Below are 17274 nucleotides of genomic sequence, written 5' to 3'. Positions count from 1 at the left end.
AAATTCTCAAAAACTGCAAAAGATGCACATGTCGTAAGCAATGTGATACATTAGTAAGTAAGATTCAATGCTTTTACACAGCAATGCCAATTTTATATAATTTTTTGACATTGTTTTCCTGCAATTGGCTTATCTGGTGTCTTGTCCCTTTAATCGTTGTTTGTTGTGATCAGTATTAAAGGAACTAGACATCAGATGATACAATAGCAAGAAAAAAATTGTTTAAAAACTTACAAAAACTGACATAAGTGTGTTAACGCAATGAATCTTACTTACTGTTGTATAACATCGCTTACGACATGTGCATCATTCGCAGTTTTGCGGATTTACCAATTTCGAAATTTACTGGGGATGTCTACCACGTATGTCCCATTAAGTTTAAAAATAGCGTCGGTGTATTTATCTGTTCTCATATTCAAATATGATTTGAACTAGAAAACATTAGTCGCATTTTTTAAACGGGGACACTCAAATGAAACAGCAACATGAGTGTTGCGTTTTATTTGGTTAATAATGTATAATGATGTTTTATCGGCCTCCTGCCTTGTGTTGAGGGAATTCTGTATTTGCAGATTTTTGGATCATCTGGTGTTTAGTCCCTTTGGGTATTGCTTGGTCTTGATAAAATTCAAGGTAAATGAAGTCATACAAAACCAGGAAATATGTTACTTTTTGTCTTTTTGGGGAAAAAAGGTCGTATAAAACGACAAAATATTGTATTTATGTATTATTGAAATATAAGCTTTCATTGGCCCTTACTAATGATGGCCAAAACATGTGTGTATGTATGGCTACGCATGATTTATAATTATTTACCGTAAGAAATTATCAAAGAAGACAAGAAGTAAATAGAATGAACGAACATCTTTGGACGTGTTTTTACTATTCCAGGCTGCAATTTCTCGGAACATCTCAAGTGTCTTATAAAGCTTAGCTGACTATTTTTGTTTGGTATAATATATTTAATTCTCTCATTCTAAAGACATTTGAAAGCTACTTTCAAAACATTCCTGAGAAATGCAAATCGAGTGTATGCAATGTATTTGTCTTAACCAAATAAGGGACTTAAGCCTGTTATACTTAAGTTGTTTTGAGAAATAAGGGCCAATTCCAAGTTCAGCGGTATTCTGGATTCCGGTCGCAAGAGGAAGGCCCTACCATTTACCCCAATGATCGATAATATTTGCAATCAAACGTTTTAAATATGTTTTTTAAGATAGTCGTCATGACAGCACCCGTCCTATTTGCACGCAATATTCAATGTTCTTTTCAAAGATTCACTTTAAGAATGTTTTCTAAGAACGATTCAGGCACGTTTACATGATTACCATTAATCAAAGCACTGAAAGTACTGCAGGGACGGTTGGCATGATGACACTGTGTTGTGCCGTGTAATGAAACAGAGAAATCAATCATAATATGAATGAACGCACTCTGAATGAGAGTTCAGGCATCAATGTTTTTAGATACCAGAGAGTACGAAGTGTTTAAGGTGAACATTTCAGTGGCTATGGAACTAACGTCCAACGTACTACTGCGCTCGAATATTTGATCTTCAACCGAACTCCTTAAACTCGAGCCCTCGCATTTGAAACTTAAATTTCGCGAGTTATCTTGATGAAATGAAGATTTAAACCAAATTTCGTGAAATTCTACAAATGTTTTGTATTGAAAAATATGGATCGTTTCACATTTCCAACATGGTATGAACGACTAAATCAATTAGACACTCTTATATTTATATGTAATAGTGCATGCAGTACATGCAAATCTTAACTAGGGTTGTTGGTGGTGTGTAAGCTTATTTATACTCACACTCGGGCTTTGCCCATTCGGCGAGTGCTCCGAGAACATTGCTTGTCATTTTAGATTTTTGTAGCATAGTTCTCAGACTTAATGAAATCATGGTTAGAGCTACCCTGGTGTTTTGAAGTGCACAAGTGTATAGCACTATCACGTGACCCCCTTCCCCCATTTAACGTTACTCCCGAATGATGATTAGTATGTTTCAATGGTGCAGTGGGGAATCGAACCTGCAGCTTCTTGATTGACAGTCAATTGTGTTACCACTAGACCACGGATCTTGAACTAACCTAGAGCTATCACTAAAAGTAATTAATAAACTCCACCGCCGCCCTAATAGGAAATGGTAGTGAATCAATTTAAAATCCTACCTAAAATAACAATGCCGCGTAGGGGATAATTTTTTGTCCATATTTGTGTTGTTTTTTTTAAATACAATAAAATAAAGGTATGTTAATTTTCTGCGGAGCTGAAACTTACATGGTCACCTATAAATGCTATGCTTTTTCAAGTTAATATGAGGGATACAATTTTCATTGAAGACAAAAAAAGTACTAGAAATGTCCATTTAATACAACCAAACTCCCCTTTCCTCGAACTTCATGAACTGGGTTCTCCCATGAACTTTATTTTATCTGATATCACTTATAATGAAAAAATAACAAAGGGGAGTAACTCTGTAACTAAATATATAATTAAGATTCCTGTACACTGTATTTCCACTTACCAAGCTTAACCGAAGTAAATAATTTTATAGCAATCGACTGATAAATGTAAAAAGTTATGCTGCTGAAAAGAAAAAAGTAACAATGTTACTAGTGAAAAGAAGGTTATAGTGCTAATAGTATGCACTTTCACATTGTTATTAACCATTATACGACATGTACGTAAAATTCAATCCAATCGTTTTAAAGTTATGCTCCGGACGAGAAAAAACAAATACAAAGTGCAATAACTATTTAATAAGCTGAAATAGAGTTAAAGTTCCTGTACATGGCACTTCTTCTCATTGTGCTTTACAATTAAAAAAGTTTTAAAGAATAGATCCAGTAAATTGCAAGTTATCGTCTCGAAACAAGTTCTTTTAACAATTCTTGAAAGAAATCATAAACTATTGGTGTAAATATTAGTAAATAATTGCGTAAATGATGTCAAAATCGGGAACTTCGGTCCCTACACTTTTTAACCAGCAAATCTTCGGTCATACCCCAATAATGTCACCAATAACGCAGTTCACTCCTTAAAGTCCTAGTGCCCCTAATGATTTAATATTTACAGAAAAATAAGTGAGTATATAACTATGATAGATACTTATGTGAAAAACTACAGAAACAAGCTCGGTAGCAAGAAGTTTAAACATAAACCCGGTTTAATGGCACTGGGTAAACGCCGAAGATATAGAACACAAAAAAACAAACAATCACAAACAAGAAACATGGAAGGACAGCACAAAACTCCACAAACAGCACAGTACATACGCACTATATATAAAAAACTAGGTATGTTTATCAAGGATTGTTAAGTACCGCCTTGGAACGGTAGGTAAAATGTTAATTTACTTGGGGGTTTAAACCTGTTTAAGTGCACAAACCGCACTCTTATTCCAACAATCCTATATAAAGAAAAAACGTAAAAGGGAAATCTTATCTAAGTATACATTAACTTGAGGAAACTTAATAATAAAACAAATAATTATAAACTTATAGGTAAACCCCAAGTACTTGAATGATTAGAAAATCCAACTCTATCTGCAGACGGAGGATATTAAAAGGAAGTGTATGGGAAAAACCAACAAAATCCCTAACTGGGCCACTGACTTACTGACTCTGAGTGGGGCGGAGCATATGGCTTTGCAAACAGTACCTGAGAAGATGCCGGATAATAAGACTGGAGAAATAACTACAGAAATTCTGAACATTTTCAAATGAAATTTCACATGAAGATAACTTAGCTTCTGTTACTAAAATAGATATCATGCTAGTATTTTCAAATGACAAATTATCGATGTTGTGTAGTGAAAATCGCAGATATGTACACAGGGATTTCTCACGATTGTTAACCCTATATTAACATATAATCTGAAGACAAGGGGTACAACCACGATTGCGCTATTCTGCCACGGGTTCATAAAGCAAAATTAGATATGTAAAAGTAACTATATCAACCAAAACAAAAATACTTCCCGTTGTAAATCATTTAAATAACATAAAATGCAATTTGCATGCGCATTTCAAACTATAGGATTTTTAACAACACAGATTTTTCATAAGCCACTGTTTATTTGTAAAATTCACCATTTTATGTGTTGGCAGTCATAAAAATGGCTCGATATCACCCTCGTTTTCAAAAATTAAAATTGCCGATAAATTACCAAAACAAAATTTAATGGGTAACTTTTGCCAATTTTAGTGGTAAATTCCATTCATAGACAACGAATAAAGTGGTCGGAGATAAAACATATGATTCTATATTGAACTGGATACTTATTTTTGTTCAACACTGCACACAACGTGATTTTTTCTGAAGTAATGACATTATTTGTGTGTTTGCGAGCGAGTTTTAAAATGCCGTAATCTTTTTAATTTAATTGATATCTTAAAGCTGTATGATTTTCGGCCATTCTAAAGACTTTCTTTTTAAATGTAAGTCACTTTTCAAATACCCCCTCCATTGTTTTAACTCTTATACATTGTTTTGAGAATTGCTGAATTGGTATTATAACCCTTGTCTGTAGATTATATAGGGTAAAAAAGTCATGAGAAACACCTCTGGATAGGTACTCGGTCATGTTTTTGTAAAACGCACTTTTTTGTGTAATGCGAAATAAAGTGTCGCAAATCATTTGGAGTTTTTTCACTAAAAATCAAAAACTGGAACCCTTCAGAAAATTTTGATTTTTGCTCAAATATCGTTTTTGAAGACCAAAATTTTCATACAAGCGTTAACAACGCTATAAAACACTCAATTACAGCTTTGTTGTTGCGTGATTAAATGATTTATATTATCACGTGTTGTTAAAAATATATTGTTACAAGGTCAAAATATCAACTGCTATAAAACTCCTGATGGTCTAGTGGTTCAAGCGATGTTTTACTATCCTTTCTTGAGTTTACCGGAGTGGGTTTGCACCCAACTAAAACAAAAAAATACTTCTATATACTACATGTATTACCGTAATTTTCTGCAATATCATAGAGTCAAATAAAAATAAAATGATTGCTTTTAGGATGCATTTCCAGGAACCCTATTTTGGCCTAAAAACATGACAGAGTTCTGTCTTAATACGAATTGTCTTATTACCACCATCAGTTGAATATAATCTAGGTTTCAAGAGAAATATTTTATGAAAATAACAGTGTAAGTATGCTTAGTTTGTGTAAAAGAAAATCCCAAAAACTTCATAGTAAAAGAAAAATGCAAAACATAAGAATATAAAGCATCATAGCATTTTAGGTACACTATCAACCACGCGTTTTTTTGCATATTTCGCACATCGCCGCGACTTTTCTTTACCACGGACGATTTTTCCCTCGCGTACTACCGCGTCGAGTCACCGTGATTCGCGGCGTTTTAAACTGTTAATTAACGGTAATTTAGGTAGCTTTCAATTATCTGAAGGCTTTTTCTTTCTTTTTTTCATCATATTCATATGATTCTAGTCAGTTGTATTAAATCTTGGCTCGTACTCAAAATGTATTTTGATCCTTGAAATTAATGCTTTGCAGCTGTGAAAGTATTCAGATGCTATTGTCACCTTTTCAAAAACATCTCAATTTCGATTGCTCTCGTTGAACTTGTGGTATTGTGAATTATATATAAATACTATATCGAGTCAATTAACTTATCAACAATACTTAAACAAACACTCAATATTCCAGCGACATAATTATCAAGTTTGGGGGGATGAGATTGTTTACGCTCGCAAACGAATGAAATATATTCTTAGTGCACGGTTCAATATACATGTATTATCTTTTATGTGTACCACCTTTACCATTTTAAAATACCAGCATATCGCGGTAAGCCGCATCGCGGCGATACGCAGTACGCGTTTGGTAACGCGGAATGTAACGTCGCGATGACGTAATCCATTCCGCGGTGGCAACGCGTTTGTTTTTGGCAAAAACACGTGGTTGGTAGTGTATGAGTCACGTGATATGCAAAATTTCGTAATGACGTTTTGTGCGCTGAATTTAGATTACATTTCTGGTTATGTTGCATTTTGTAATTAAAATCAATTTTTTCTTATTAGATTAAGAGAAGTCATTCGGATATGCATACAACAAAGTTTACATCACTAAAAACATAATGGGACTATAAATATATATCTTTCTTCGTAAAATGGTCAAGAAATATTTCAAAATATATTCACAGGCTATGATTTATAGTTTGTCCAGAAGACGCAGCTTCTAAATGTACAAGTACTGGTCGGGGATTTCCATAAGGGCGGCTAGCGCCACGGCCACATTCGGGTTCCTCACGCCTTTCTTCACCTGATCAAACCACACAAACTGGAAATTGTCAAACTTTCGCGTCGGTAAGTTGTCATCAAATTCTTTCATCATGTCCCACGGTCCGTCCCCTACACCTTAGGCCAAAGAAAAAAGGATGAGTCGGACTAATTCAGTAATTCTAACCGGTATGACAGGTCGACTATTAGTATATACAACATTCTAAAAACTAGCTTTTCCAATATATTGCCTACCACTTACCTTTATTTAGTGCTTTTGCTGCATATATTAATCGCTATGGGCTTAATGATAAAGTAAGCGTTCTGATACCGTTTTTCGATCCGTTGCCTTTACAAAATTTAAGGGAAATTGACCATGTGAGCTATAAGTATGGCCATGTTACTTGTGATAGGAATCTTGCTGTTCCCATTGATGACGATGGACTGGGACAATTTGGCGACCCTGAAAACCCCTTTACCGATTTGAAAAAGGACATTTACCCCCCCCCCCCCCATAGATGGCAGTATCAATCAGGAAGTAAACCGCATAATTTATAATGGTTTAATTGATTATTATTATTTTTATTACTTTATATATTTTTATTTTTTCTTTCTTTTTTTGGGAGGGAGGGGGATCTTATATTCGCACCTATCGTATGATCCCATTTTGGAATGGATATTGCTGATTCATTATAATTTCATTTCGAAACTAAGAGGCCAGCTTAATCGGATTTGTGAAACTCACGACACTGTCTAACCGATACTGTTGGACGAATACTCCCTGACCGGTAGTGCTGGACCTATACTCACTGACCGATATTCCCCGCCGATATTGCCAGACCGATGTTCCCTTACCGATACTACCGGATCGATACTCCCTGATCGATACTGCCTGACCGAAACTGCCTGACCGATGCTGCCGGACCGAAACTGCCTGACCAATACCCCCTTACTGATAATACCTGACCGATACTCCCGAACCGATACTGCGATCGATGGTCTGGGACAAAATAACAACTTCCAAATGATGATGATGATGAATTCGTTTCACTTAACGCTCATTTTAGAAGGTACCATAAGCTTTAAGGTAAACTCATATCTAACCAATGACGACGATGGACAATGGGAACTCGGACGCCTCAACTATTGCCTTGATGGTCTCCTCTTCGTTTGTCACCTGGCCGTCTGCGACAATCACCAAAATGTGGTACTGCACAATTACCGGAAATAGAATTAAGTTACGTGTGTAATGCATCACTTCATTGGCCACAATCATCAAGGGAGGAGTATGGTGGAAAATATAGGAACTAATTTAAAGGTTCAGCATATGTGTCAATTTGGTCAAATGGTGACCGTATTTGACTCTCATATTTGATTATTGGGTTTTCGTGTTTCGCAAAACATTCCAAGTTGTCAATAGCACAAACATTAAACTATTGTTTAGATCAATATTTAGTCCTTTACTAACTGACTAATTGATTAGAATGATCACAAATCGACGCTATATCCCACAGCTTTCGATAGTGGTAATGTGGCCGACATTGCGAATTGTGAATGTAAATGAATGTTTTTAACTATTGAACATTTCTAGAGATTCAATTATCTATTTTCTTTCCGAAATGGAATATCTCATATCGAGTTTCAAGCTGCGGTTTCTAAAATCTAAATACAGTCGAAACTCGTTAGGTCGAACTCTGTTATCTCAATGGTGTGGTCATTTTTTTCAATTCATCGATTAAATGATACACTTTAAATATTTCGGTTATATCGAATATTCTTTATCTCGAAGTATTTCAGAGGTTCTAACTTCTTCGACATAGCAAGTTTTGAATGTTAAGTAAACGCATGAAGGTTCGAACTGATGGTCGCTAGAGAAGTCCGTATTTAATAAAAACAAGAATTCCATAAGTATAAGGACATTTCCAGAAACCAAGTAAAGCCCGATACCTGTCGTTTTTCCTTGACGATATCCACAGCCTGCTGTATGATTGGGGCATAGCTGGTCGGACCTCCTAGCTTGATTGTGGGTGTCACTTCTGTATATATCTTTAAGACTTCCATAAAACCATCACAGTCACCCTGCAGATTTATAACAATGTCAACAATTCTTAACATTTTAGAAGCTCTTGATTTTGCTACTGTTGCACCTCAATGTCATTTTGCCAATTCCTGCTACAGCTATTGCAAGAGTGTGAGTGTGCGTTTTGCATTGCATGCAACCGCATTGTATAATTCTCGTCTTATTTTTTCTTGCTTATACAAACACACGCTACTTATGCTGATGGCTCAACAGTTTATACTACTAGTATTATTGGACAAACTGAAACATATATATACAGTATGCGTGTACCACGTAAAAAAATATGTCATAAATGCTTCATCGGAAGGCAATATTTTGCTTCGAGTGAAGACTTAAAACAAAGATAACTATACAACTTCTTCGTCATTGTAAATAAAACATGGCACAGTGTACGCCGCTTACAGAGCCCCGCCTTCGGTCTTTTGCCAGCGTTTGAATGAGCGTTTAGTTTCTCAAAACACTACGACAAAACCGCCGCCTGGTGGAGCACTGTCAAAACAGTATTTTGAAAACAGGTTTGTCGAAGTGTTTTAGGAAACTAATCACCTAATCAAACTACGGTAATAAAACGAAGTCAGCTCTCTTTACGCGGCATAGACTGCGTTTTGTTTCATTTGAAATTGTGAAAAAAGAAAATATATTTCTGTTTTAAGTATTCATTCTAAGCAAAATTTTGCCTTCCGTAGCATTTATGACGTAATTTATAACGTGGTATGCCCGCACAGTTATAGAAACTACTTATAATGTGAAGTTTAGTGAATCCACGAGAGCTAGATCATACAAACTGATTTTGAACTACAGTCTTATTTGTCTAGTGTTTATATAGTAAAATAAAGGACTGCCTTGTGGAAAATAAATGTATCTGCACACAGATTGGAGATAGAGACTGGTAGATGAAACCAACCAGTAATAATACCCCATTGTGATGTGAAATGGATGCAATGTAATAGAAGATGAATTTCATTTTATTTTTGAATGTTAATTGTATTAGAATGCAAAATATGAAAACATGTTATTATCAGTGTGTGTATACCACGTGAAAAATTGCGTCATAAATTCTACGTTGGAAGGCAATATTTTGCATCGAATAAAGACTTTAAACAAAGATCACTTCAGTTTTTTCTTAACCATTTTAATCGAAACATGGCGCAGTCTACGCAAATTACGGTGCCAAACCTTTGGTCGTTTACCAGAATATGATTGATAATTTAGTTTCTTGAAACACCTCGACAAACCTTTTAATAATACGAATTTCTGACTGAGCACTGTCAAAACATTGTTTTAGAAAGGGGTTTGTCGAAGTGTTTGATGAAACTAATCACCTTATCAAACGTCGGTAATAAGACGAAGGCGGTGCTTTTTTTAGAGACATAGACTGTCCTTTGTTTTATTTCGAATGGTGTAGTAAAAGAAAAGTTATCTTTGTTTTAAGTCTTCATTTTCAGCAAAATTTTGCCTTCTGACATAGCATATATGACGTTATTTATCACGTGGTATACACACACTTTAACATACCGCACCGATTATACCTAAATTTGTTGCATTATTCGAATCGCAAAATGTTACTGTAAATAGAAACCTTGCCATTTATGTCAATAAGTCAATGAAATTCAGATTGAGGTATTTATTGTATAACAGGAAATTTGGCAACAATAACAACTTCACGCCTAAAACTGCACTCTCACAGATATACCATTATTACAACTTTTCTACTTTTTGTCTTGGAACGAGCAATTTATTGCATTAATATCTGCGAACCAGTGATATAAGATTGCTGACAAAAACCAGATCGTAGATATTCATATTTCTATTCGAAAATTAATGGTGTATAACTTAAACAGTTACTAACGGTTTAAAAATACTTAAAACATCAATTTTTGAAATTAAATATAAAAATCAAGTCGCTGCTTCCCTGTTGTTATGGTTTATTGCTTCTACAAAACTGTCTAGCCAAGGAAAGTGTAATGTGATAATGTTAATTCTATGCAAAAGATACATGTATTTAGTGTTTTTTTCAGGTAAGGTCAGCTTTTATACTCACATCCTTTTTGAGCGGAAATACTCCCTTGTCTTTAACAGTCCTGTCCCCAAAGCCGTACACGGGGATGATCCCGTCATCATCAAGAGGTTCCAGAGTTTCTCCGAGTATACAGATTACCTGCAACAATCATCAACACTTTCTGTAAGATTTGTAATAGAGTAACAATGTGTGTATGTCACCTGATGAATTGCGTCATAAATGCTACATTGGAAGGTAACATTTTGCTTTGAATGAAGCCTTTAAACATAGGTAACTTAACTATATATTCACCATCATAAATGAATCTAGCGCAGTCTACGCCGCTTACAAAGCCCCCGCTCTGTCTTTTACCAGAGCTTGATTGAGAGAGAATTTAATTTCTTAAATCACTTCGACAAACTTTTTCAAACAACCGCCGCCTGATGGAACACTGCCAAACAATTTTTAAACAGGTTATTCGAAGTGTTTGAGGAAACTAATAACATAATCGAACTTCGGTAATTAAACGAAGGCTCTTACTGCTCTTTGTTTTATTTTAAGCTCTTACCAGGGTTACATTCTGTCTGTGCACTATGCTCCAAAAATAAAAATAATAACTTACATTAACGGAGCACTCGCCGAATGTGCAAGGCCAGAGTGCGAGTATAAATAAGCTTACATACCACCATTGACTACAAACCAACCTCCTGGTAAGGATTGGACCTAGACGGATGGACGTCGTGGAGGGACAGGCCACCATACGTTTTCTTTCCCTGCATTTGGTTGCTCATCGTGTAGTCGATACCTGGAATTATCATTCGGAACTTCTCGGCCATTTTTATCAAAAACAACCGCGGATGTATGCCGGTATATGAGTTGAAGTAGTTTGTATTTTTTTAAATTTATCATTAATTAAATGTAGAGTTTTAGAGTTGTGTTTATTGATCTAAGTTTAGATTGATTGCCAGTGAAGTGTATTATTGCAACCATAATAATTATTAAGATTCCTAAGACTTAAGTCATAGGGTTAGTCAAACTGCTAAATAAAATTACTACGCGATCTACTTGCAGCGGACTTAAATGTATCGCTTTTTGAGTATGTAAAACGTCCAAATACATCTGAGGTTGTTTTCGATAAAAATGGCCGAGGAGTTCCGAATGCTTGAATTATAATACATGAGCGGAGCTGGATAAAAAGGAAACCCTGTATACTGCTATAATTGCAGAATTTGATGATAATAATATTTAGGACAAGAACAACAAGGATGGTGAATGCGACAAATGATAATGATGACGATGATGGTGATGATGATGATGCAACTTCTGCTGCTGATGATGATGTAACTGTTGCAGCTGCTGCTGCTGCTGATGATGATGATGATGACGACGTTGTCAGTGATGATGCTTACCAAATATCAGGCCGCACTCCTTAACGCCGACGCTTTGTATGGCGTCGGTAACCTCCTTGAGGCTGTCGAATCTATCTGTGATCCTTCGAAACTTGACTTCCTCGTCATCATCCGCGATTTCTTCGCTCATGGAGTCCATCGCCTCCAGTAGGGCAATACGCCTGTAACGAAGATAGGTACATTTGAATGGTGACTTTTCATGTCTCAAATAAACACTCCAACCTCTACCCGTATTCCCGTTATTTCAGTTGCATCTGAAGGACACGGCCTCTACAAAATGGAGCTCTAATTATGTAGTTCTTGATAGTAAAAGCTACTCAATCGTCGGAAACACCCGATACACTACTACGCTTTGCCTGGTTGTGTATGTTCGGATAACCAAGACTAACTTCTACGCTATGCTTCGTTGTCTACCATGGGAGATTTGGCTAAGAAAATCTCGTAATAAATTAATCAACAAATGAAGCATTGGTTCCAAAAGGCACCGGATGTTTTACCGTTGAAAAATATTCCGGCGGAAATCGTTTTTGAACTGGCTCCGCCTTATAAGTACAATTTTATTTGTCAGCAGTCAAGACCAATCTGCCATAGAGGCTAAGCACACTTAACGGTTATTGAAAACTATGATTGTAAAATGCGATTCGTTGGAGAAAGAGTTGACTCACTTGCCTCATGCATATTAATTAAACGAGATCTTGACAGTCAATTTGACCAGGATATTTTGAAGTGTAAAGGTAGAAAGAACCGTGGTTGCCGACGGTCGCAATTGTAAAATGCGACGTTTGAAAAAGAGTTGTCTCTCCTGCCTCATGTATATTTATATATATAAGTATAAGTGTAAAGGTAGAAATAATTGTGTTTGCCGACGGTGAAGATATCTATGGCTTATATTGTTAATGATATTTCAAAGAATTGGGAGACATCGATGATATAAACTCTTGTTTACAGGAAATTAAGGCATGTCGTACATTGTTATTGTTATTTGCAAACATTTCCCTCCGACTATTGTTATAAAATCTTGTTTACAGGAAATTAAGACATGTCTCACATTGTTATGTCCAAGTATCTCTTTCCGATCATTGTTACATATGGCATGTGGCGGTCATGATACTGCGTTTCACCGGTCGATTAAAAAGAAGAAACTGACGTCATTTAAATGTTATAATACCATTGGCTGCAAAACGCTACTGGTGCTTGAAGGTCTAGCTAAACTGCAATTGACCTCAAAGCTGCATAATATAGATGGATGCATTATCACTGCATAATACCAACAAAATATGTCGATGCAAAAAATAAGGTTTTTTTTTGTTTTGTTTTTTAATTTTAATGCATAATCATGTTAAAAGCTGCACTATCACTGTTTAAACGTTTTGACATTTTTTATATTTTATTTTGTCTTGGAACGAGCCAATTTATGCGAAAATGCATGTACACCAGATATATAAGAATGCTGACAATATATTAGATCACAGATATTTATATAACGTCCCAAATTGTCTTGATAGAGCAGTGGTCAGCGCAATAACGTCCCAGTTTGTTTTGCAGTGGTCAGCGCAATAACGTCCCAGATTGTCTTGAAAGAGCAGTGGTCAGCGCAATAACGTCCCAGATCGTATTGATAGAGCAGTGGTCAGCGCAATAACGTCCCAGATTGTCTTGATAGAGCAGTGGTCAGCGCAATAACGTCCCAGATTGTCTTGATAGAGCAGTGGTCAGCGCAATAACGTCACAGATTGTCTTGATAGAGCAGTGGTCAGCGCAATAACGTCCCAGATTGTCTTGATAGAGCAGTGGTCAGCGCAATAACGTCCCAGATTGTCTTGATAGAGCAGTGGTCAGCGCAATAACGTCCCAGATTGTCTTGATAGAGCAGTGGTCAGCGCAATAACGTCACAGATCGTCTTGATAGAGCAGTGGTCAGCGCAATAACGTCCCAGATTGTCTTGATACAGCAGTGGTCAGCGCAATAACGTCCCAGATCGTCTTGATACAGCAGTGATCAGAGCAATAACGTCCCAGATTGTCTTAATAGAGCAGTGGTCAGCGCAATAACGTCCCAGATTGTCTTAATAGAGCAATGGTCAGCGCAATAACGTCCAAATTTGTCTTGATAGAGCAATGGTCAGCGCAATAACGTCTCAGATTGTCTTGATAGAGCAGTGGTCAGCGCAATAACGTCAAAGATTGTCTTGATAGAGCAATGGTCAGCGCAATAACGTCCAAGATTGTCTTGATAGAGCAGTGGTCAGCGCAAAAACGTCCCAGATTGTCTTGATAGAGCAGTGGTCAGTCCAATAACGTCCAAGATTGTCTTGATAGAGCAATGGTCAGCGCAATAACGTCCCAGATTGTCTTGATAGAGCAGTGGTCAGAGCAATAACGTCCAAAATTGTCTTGATAGAGCAGTGGTCAGCGCAATAACGTCCAAGATTGTCTTAATAGAGCAGAGGTCAGCGCAATAACGTCCCAGAGTGTCTTGATGGAGCAGTGGTCAGCCCAGTAACGTCCAAGATTGTCTTGATAGAGCAGTGGTCAGCGCAATAACGTCCCAGAATGTCTTGATCCAGCAGTGGTCAGTGCAATAACGTCCAAGATTGTCTTGATAGAGCAATGGTCAGCGCAATAACGTCCAAGATTGTCTTAATAGAGCAGTGGTCAGTGCAATAACGTCCAACATTGTCTAGATAGAGCAATGGTCAGCGCAATAACGTCCAAGATTGTCGTAATAGAGCAGTGGTCAGCGCAATAACGTCCCAGAGTGTCTTGATGGAGCAGTGGTCAGCGCAATAACGTTCCTTATTGTAATGATAGAGCAGTGGTCAGCGCAATAACGTCCAAGATTGTCTTAATAGAGCAGTGGTCAGCGCAATAACGTCCCAGGTTGTCTTGCAGTGGTCAGCGCAATAACGTCCCAGATTGTCTTAATAGAGCAGTGATCAGCGCAATAACGTCCAAGATTGTCTTGATAGAGCAGTGGTCAGCGCAATAACGCCCCAGATTGTCTTGATAGAGCAGTGATCCGCGCAATAACGTCCCAGAGTGTCTTGATAGAGCAGTGGTCAGCGCAATAACGTCCCAGATTGTCTTGATAGAGCAGTGGTCAGCGCAATAACGTCCCAGATTGTCTTGATAGAGCAGTGGTCAGCGCAATAACGTCACAGATTGTCTTGATAGAGCAGTGGTCAGCGCAATAACGTCCCAGATTGTCTTGATAGAGCAGTGGTCAGCGCAATAACGTCACAGATCGTCTTGATAAAGCAGTGGTCAGCGCAATAACGTCCCAGATTGTCTTGATAGAGCAGTGGTCAGCGCAATAACGTCCCAGATTGTCTTGATAGAGCAGTGGTCAGCGCAATAACGTCCCAGATCGTCTTGATAGAGCAGTGGTCAGCGCAATAACGTCCCAGATTGTCTTAATAGAGCAGTGGTCAGCGCAATAACGTCCAAATTTGTCTTGATAGAGCAATGGTCAGCGCAATAACGTCTCAGATTGTCTTGATAGAGCAGTGGTCAGCGCAATAACGTCTCAGATTGTCTTGATAGAGCAATGGTCAGCGCAATAACGTCCCAGATTGTCTTGATAGAGCAGTGGTCAGCGCAAAAACGTCCCAGATTGTCTTGATAGAGCAGTGGTCAGTGCAATAACGTCCAAGATTGTCTTGATAGAGCAATGGTCAGCGCAATAACGTCCCAGATTGTCTTAATACAGCAGTGGTCGGCGCAATAACGTCCAAAATTGTCTTGATAGAGCAGTGGTCAGCGCAATAACGTCCAAGATTGTCTTAATAGAGCAGAGGTCAGCGCAATAACGTCCCAGAGTGTCTTGATGGAGCAGTGGTCAGCGCAATAACGTCCAAGATTGTCTTGATAGAGCAGTGGTCAGCGCAATAACGTCCCAGAATGTCTTGATCCAGTAGTGGTCAGTGCAATAACGTCCAAGATTGTCTTGATAGAGCAATGGTCAGCGCAATAACGTCCAAGATTGTCTTAATAGAGCAGTGGTCAGTGCAATAACATCCAACATTGTCTAGATAGAGCAATGGTCAGCGCAATAACGTCAAAGATTGTCTTAATAGAGCAGTGGTCAGCGCAATAACGTCCCAGAGTGTCTTGATGGAGCAGTGGTCAGCGCAATAACGTTCCTTATTGTAATGATAGAGCAGTGGTCAGCGCAATAACGTCCAAGATTGTCTTAATAGAGCAGTGGTCAGCGCAATAACGTCCCAGGTTGTCTTGCAGTAGTCAGCGCAATAACGTCCCAGATGGTCTTAATAGAGCAGTGATCACCGCAATAACGTCCAAGATTGTCTTGATAGAGCAGTGGTCAGCGCAATAACGCCCCAGATTGTCTTGATAGAGCAGTGGTCAGCGCAATAACGTCCCAGAGTGTCTTGATAGAGCAGTGGTCAGCGGAATAACGTCGAAAATTGTCTTAATAGAGCAGTGGTCAGCGCAATAACGTCCAAAATTGTCTTAATAGAGCAGCGGTCAGCGCAATAACGTCCAAGATTGTCTTGATAGAGCAGTGGTCAGCGCAATAACGTCCCAGATCGTCTTAATAGAGCAGTGGTCAGCGCAATAACGTCCAAGATTGTCTTGATAGAGCAGTGGTCAGCGCAATAACGTCCAAGATTGTCTTGATAGAGCAGTGGTCAGCGCAATAACGTCCCAGAGTGTCTTGAAAGAGCAGTGGTCAGCGCAATAACGTCCCAGAGTGTCTTGATAGAGCAGTGGTCAGCGCAATAACTTCCCAGATTGTCTTCATAGAGCAGTGGTCAGCGCAATAACGTCCCAGGTTGTCTTGCAGTGGTCAGCGCAATAACGTCCCAGGTTGTCTTGCAGTGGTCAGCGCAATAACGTCCAAGATCGTCTTAATAGAGCAGTGATCAGCGCAATAACGTCCAAAATTGTCTTGATAGAGCAGTGATCAGCGCAAAAATGTCCAAGATTGTCTTAATAGAGCAGTGGTCAGCGCAATAACGTCCCAGGTTGTCTTGCAGTGGTCAGCGCAATAACGTCCCAGATTGTCTTGATAGAGCAGTGATCAGCGCAATAACGTCCCAGATTGTCTTGATAGAGCAGTGGTCAGCGCAATAACGTCCCAGATTGTCTTGATAGAGCAGTGGTCAGCGCAATAACGTCCCAGATTGTCTTAATAGAGCAGTGGTCAGCGCAATAACGTCCAAAATTGTCTTAATAGAGCAGCGGTCAGCGCAATAACGTCCAAGATTGTCTTGATAGAGCAGTGGTCAGCGCAATAACGTCCCAGATCGTCTTAATAGAGCAGTGGTCAGCGCAATAACGTCCAAGATTGTCTTGATAGAGCAGTGATCAGCGCAATAACGTCCAAAATTGTCTTGATAGAGCAGTGGTCAGCGCAATAACGCCCCAGAGTGTCTTGAAAGAGCAGTGGTCAGCGCAATAACGTCCCAGAGTGTCTTGATGGAGCAGTGGTCAGCCCAGTAACGTCCCAGATTGTCTTGATAGAGCAGTGGTCAGCGCAAAAACGTCCAAGATTGTCTTGATAGAGCAG

General features: G+C 38.3%; 1 protein-coding gene across 1 annotated transcript; it reads right to left on the bottom strand.

Annotated features, from left to right (window-relative positions):
- Window positions 1-2747: 2747 nt before the first annotated feature.
- On the bottom strand, window positions 2748-12856 carry LOC128206141 (copine family protein 1-like). The gene is made up of 7 exons (XM_052908417.1): window positions 12790-12856; window positions 11742-11902; window positions 11037-11137; window positions 10375-10491; window positions 8201-8332; window positions 7358-7463; window positions 2748-6391 (listed from the first exon to the last, which is right to left on the bottom strand). The coding sequence occupies exons 1-7, from the start codon at window positions 12834-12836 to the stop codon at window positions 6213-6215; spliced, it is 843 nt and encodes a 280-aa protein (XP_052764377.1). The 5' UTR covers window positions 12837-12856; the 3' UTR covers window positions 2748-6212.
- Window positions 12857-17274: the final 4418 nt, after the last annotated feature.

Source organism: Mya arenaria, chromosome 10 (genome assembly GCF_026914265.1).
Source record: "Mya arenaria isolate MELC-2E11 chromosome 10, ASM2691426v1".
NCBI classification, from domain to species: Eukaryota; Metazoa; Mollusca; class Bivalvia; order Myida; family Myidae; genus Mya; species Mya arenaria.
Note: the sequence above shows the minus strand (reverse complement) of the source record. Positions and strands in the feature narration are given on the sequence as shown.

What these genes read in the sequence shown, in the direction of transcription:
- LOC128206141 (XM_052908417.1), bottom strand. Translation starts at nt 12,836, where the DNA reads ATGCCATATGTAACAATGATCGGAAAGAGATACTTGGACATAACAAT. An exon ending in TATTTCCGCTCAAAAAGGAT is followed by an intron (nt 8,333 to 10,374) that starts GTGAGTATAAAA and finishes ATAAATCTGCAG; the next exon opens with GGTGACTGTGATGGTTTTAT. An exon ending in ATTGTCCATCGTCGTCATTG is followed by an intron (nt 6,392 to 7,357) that starts GTTAGATATGAG and finishes CTTTGGCCTAAG; the next exon opens with GTGTAGGGGACGGACCGTGG.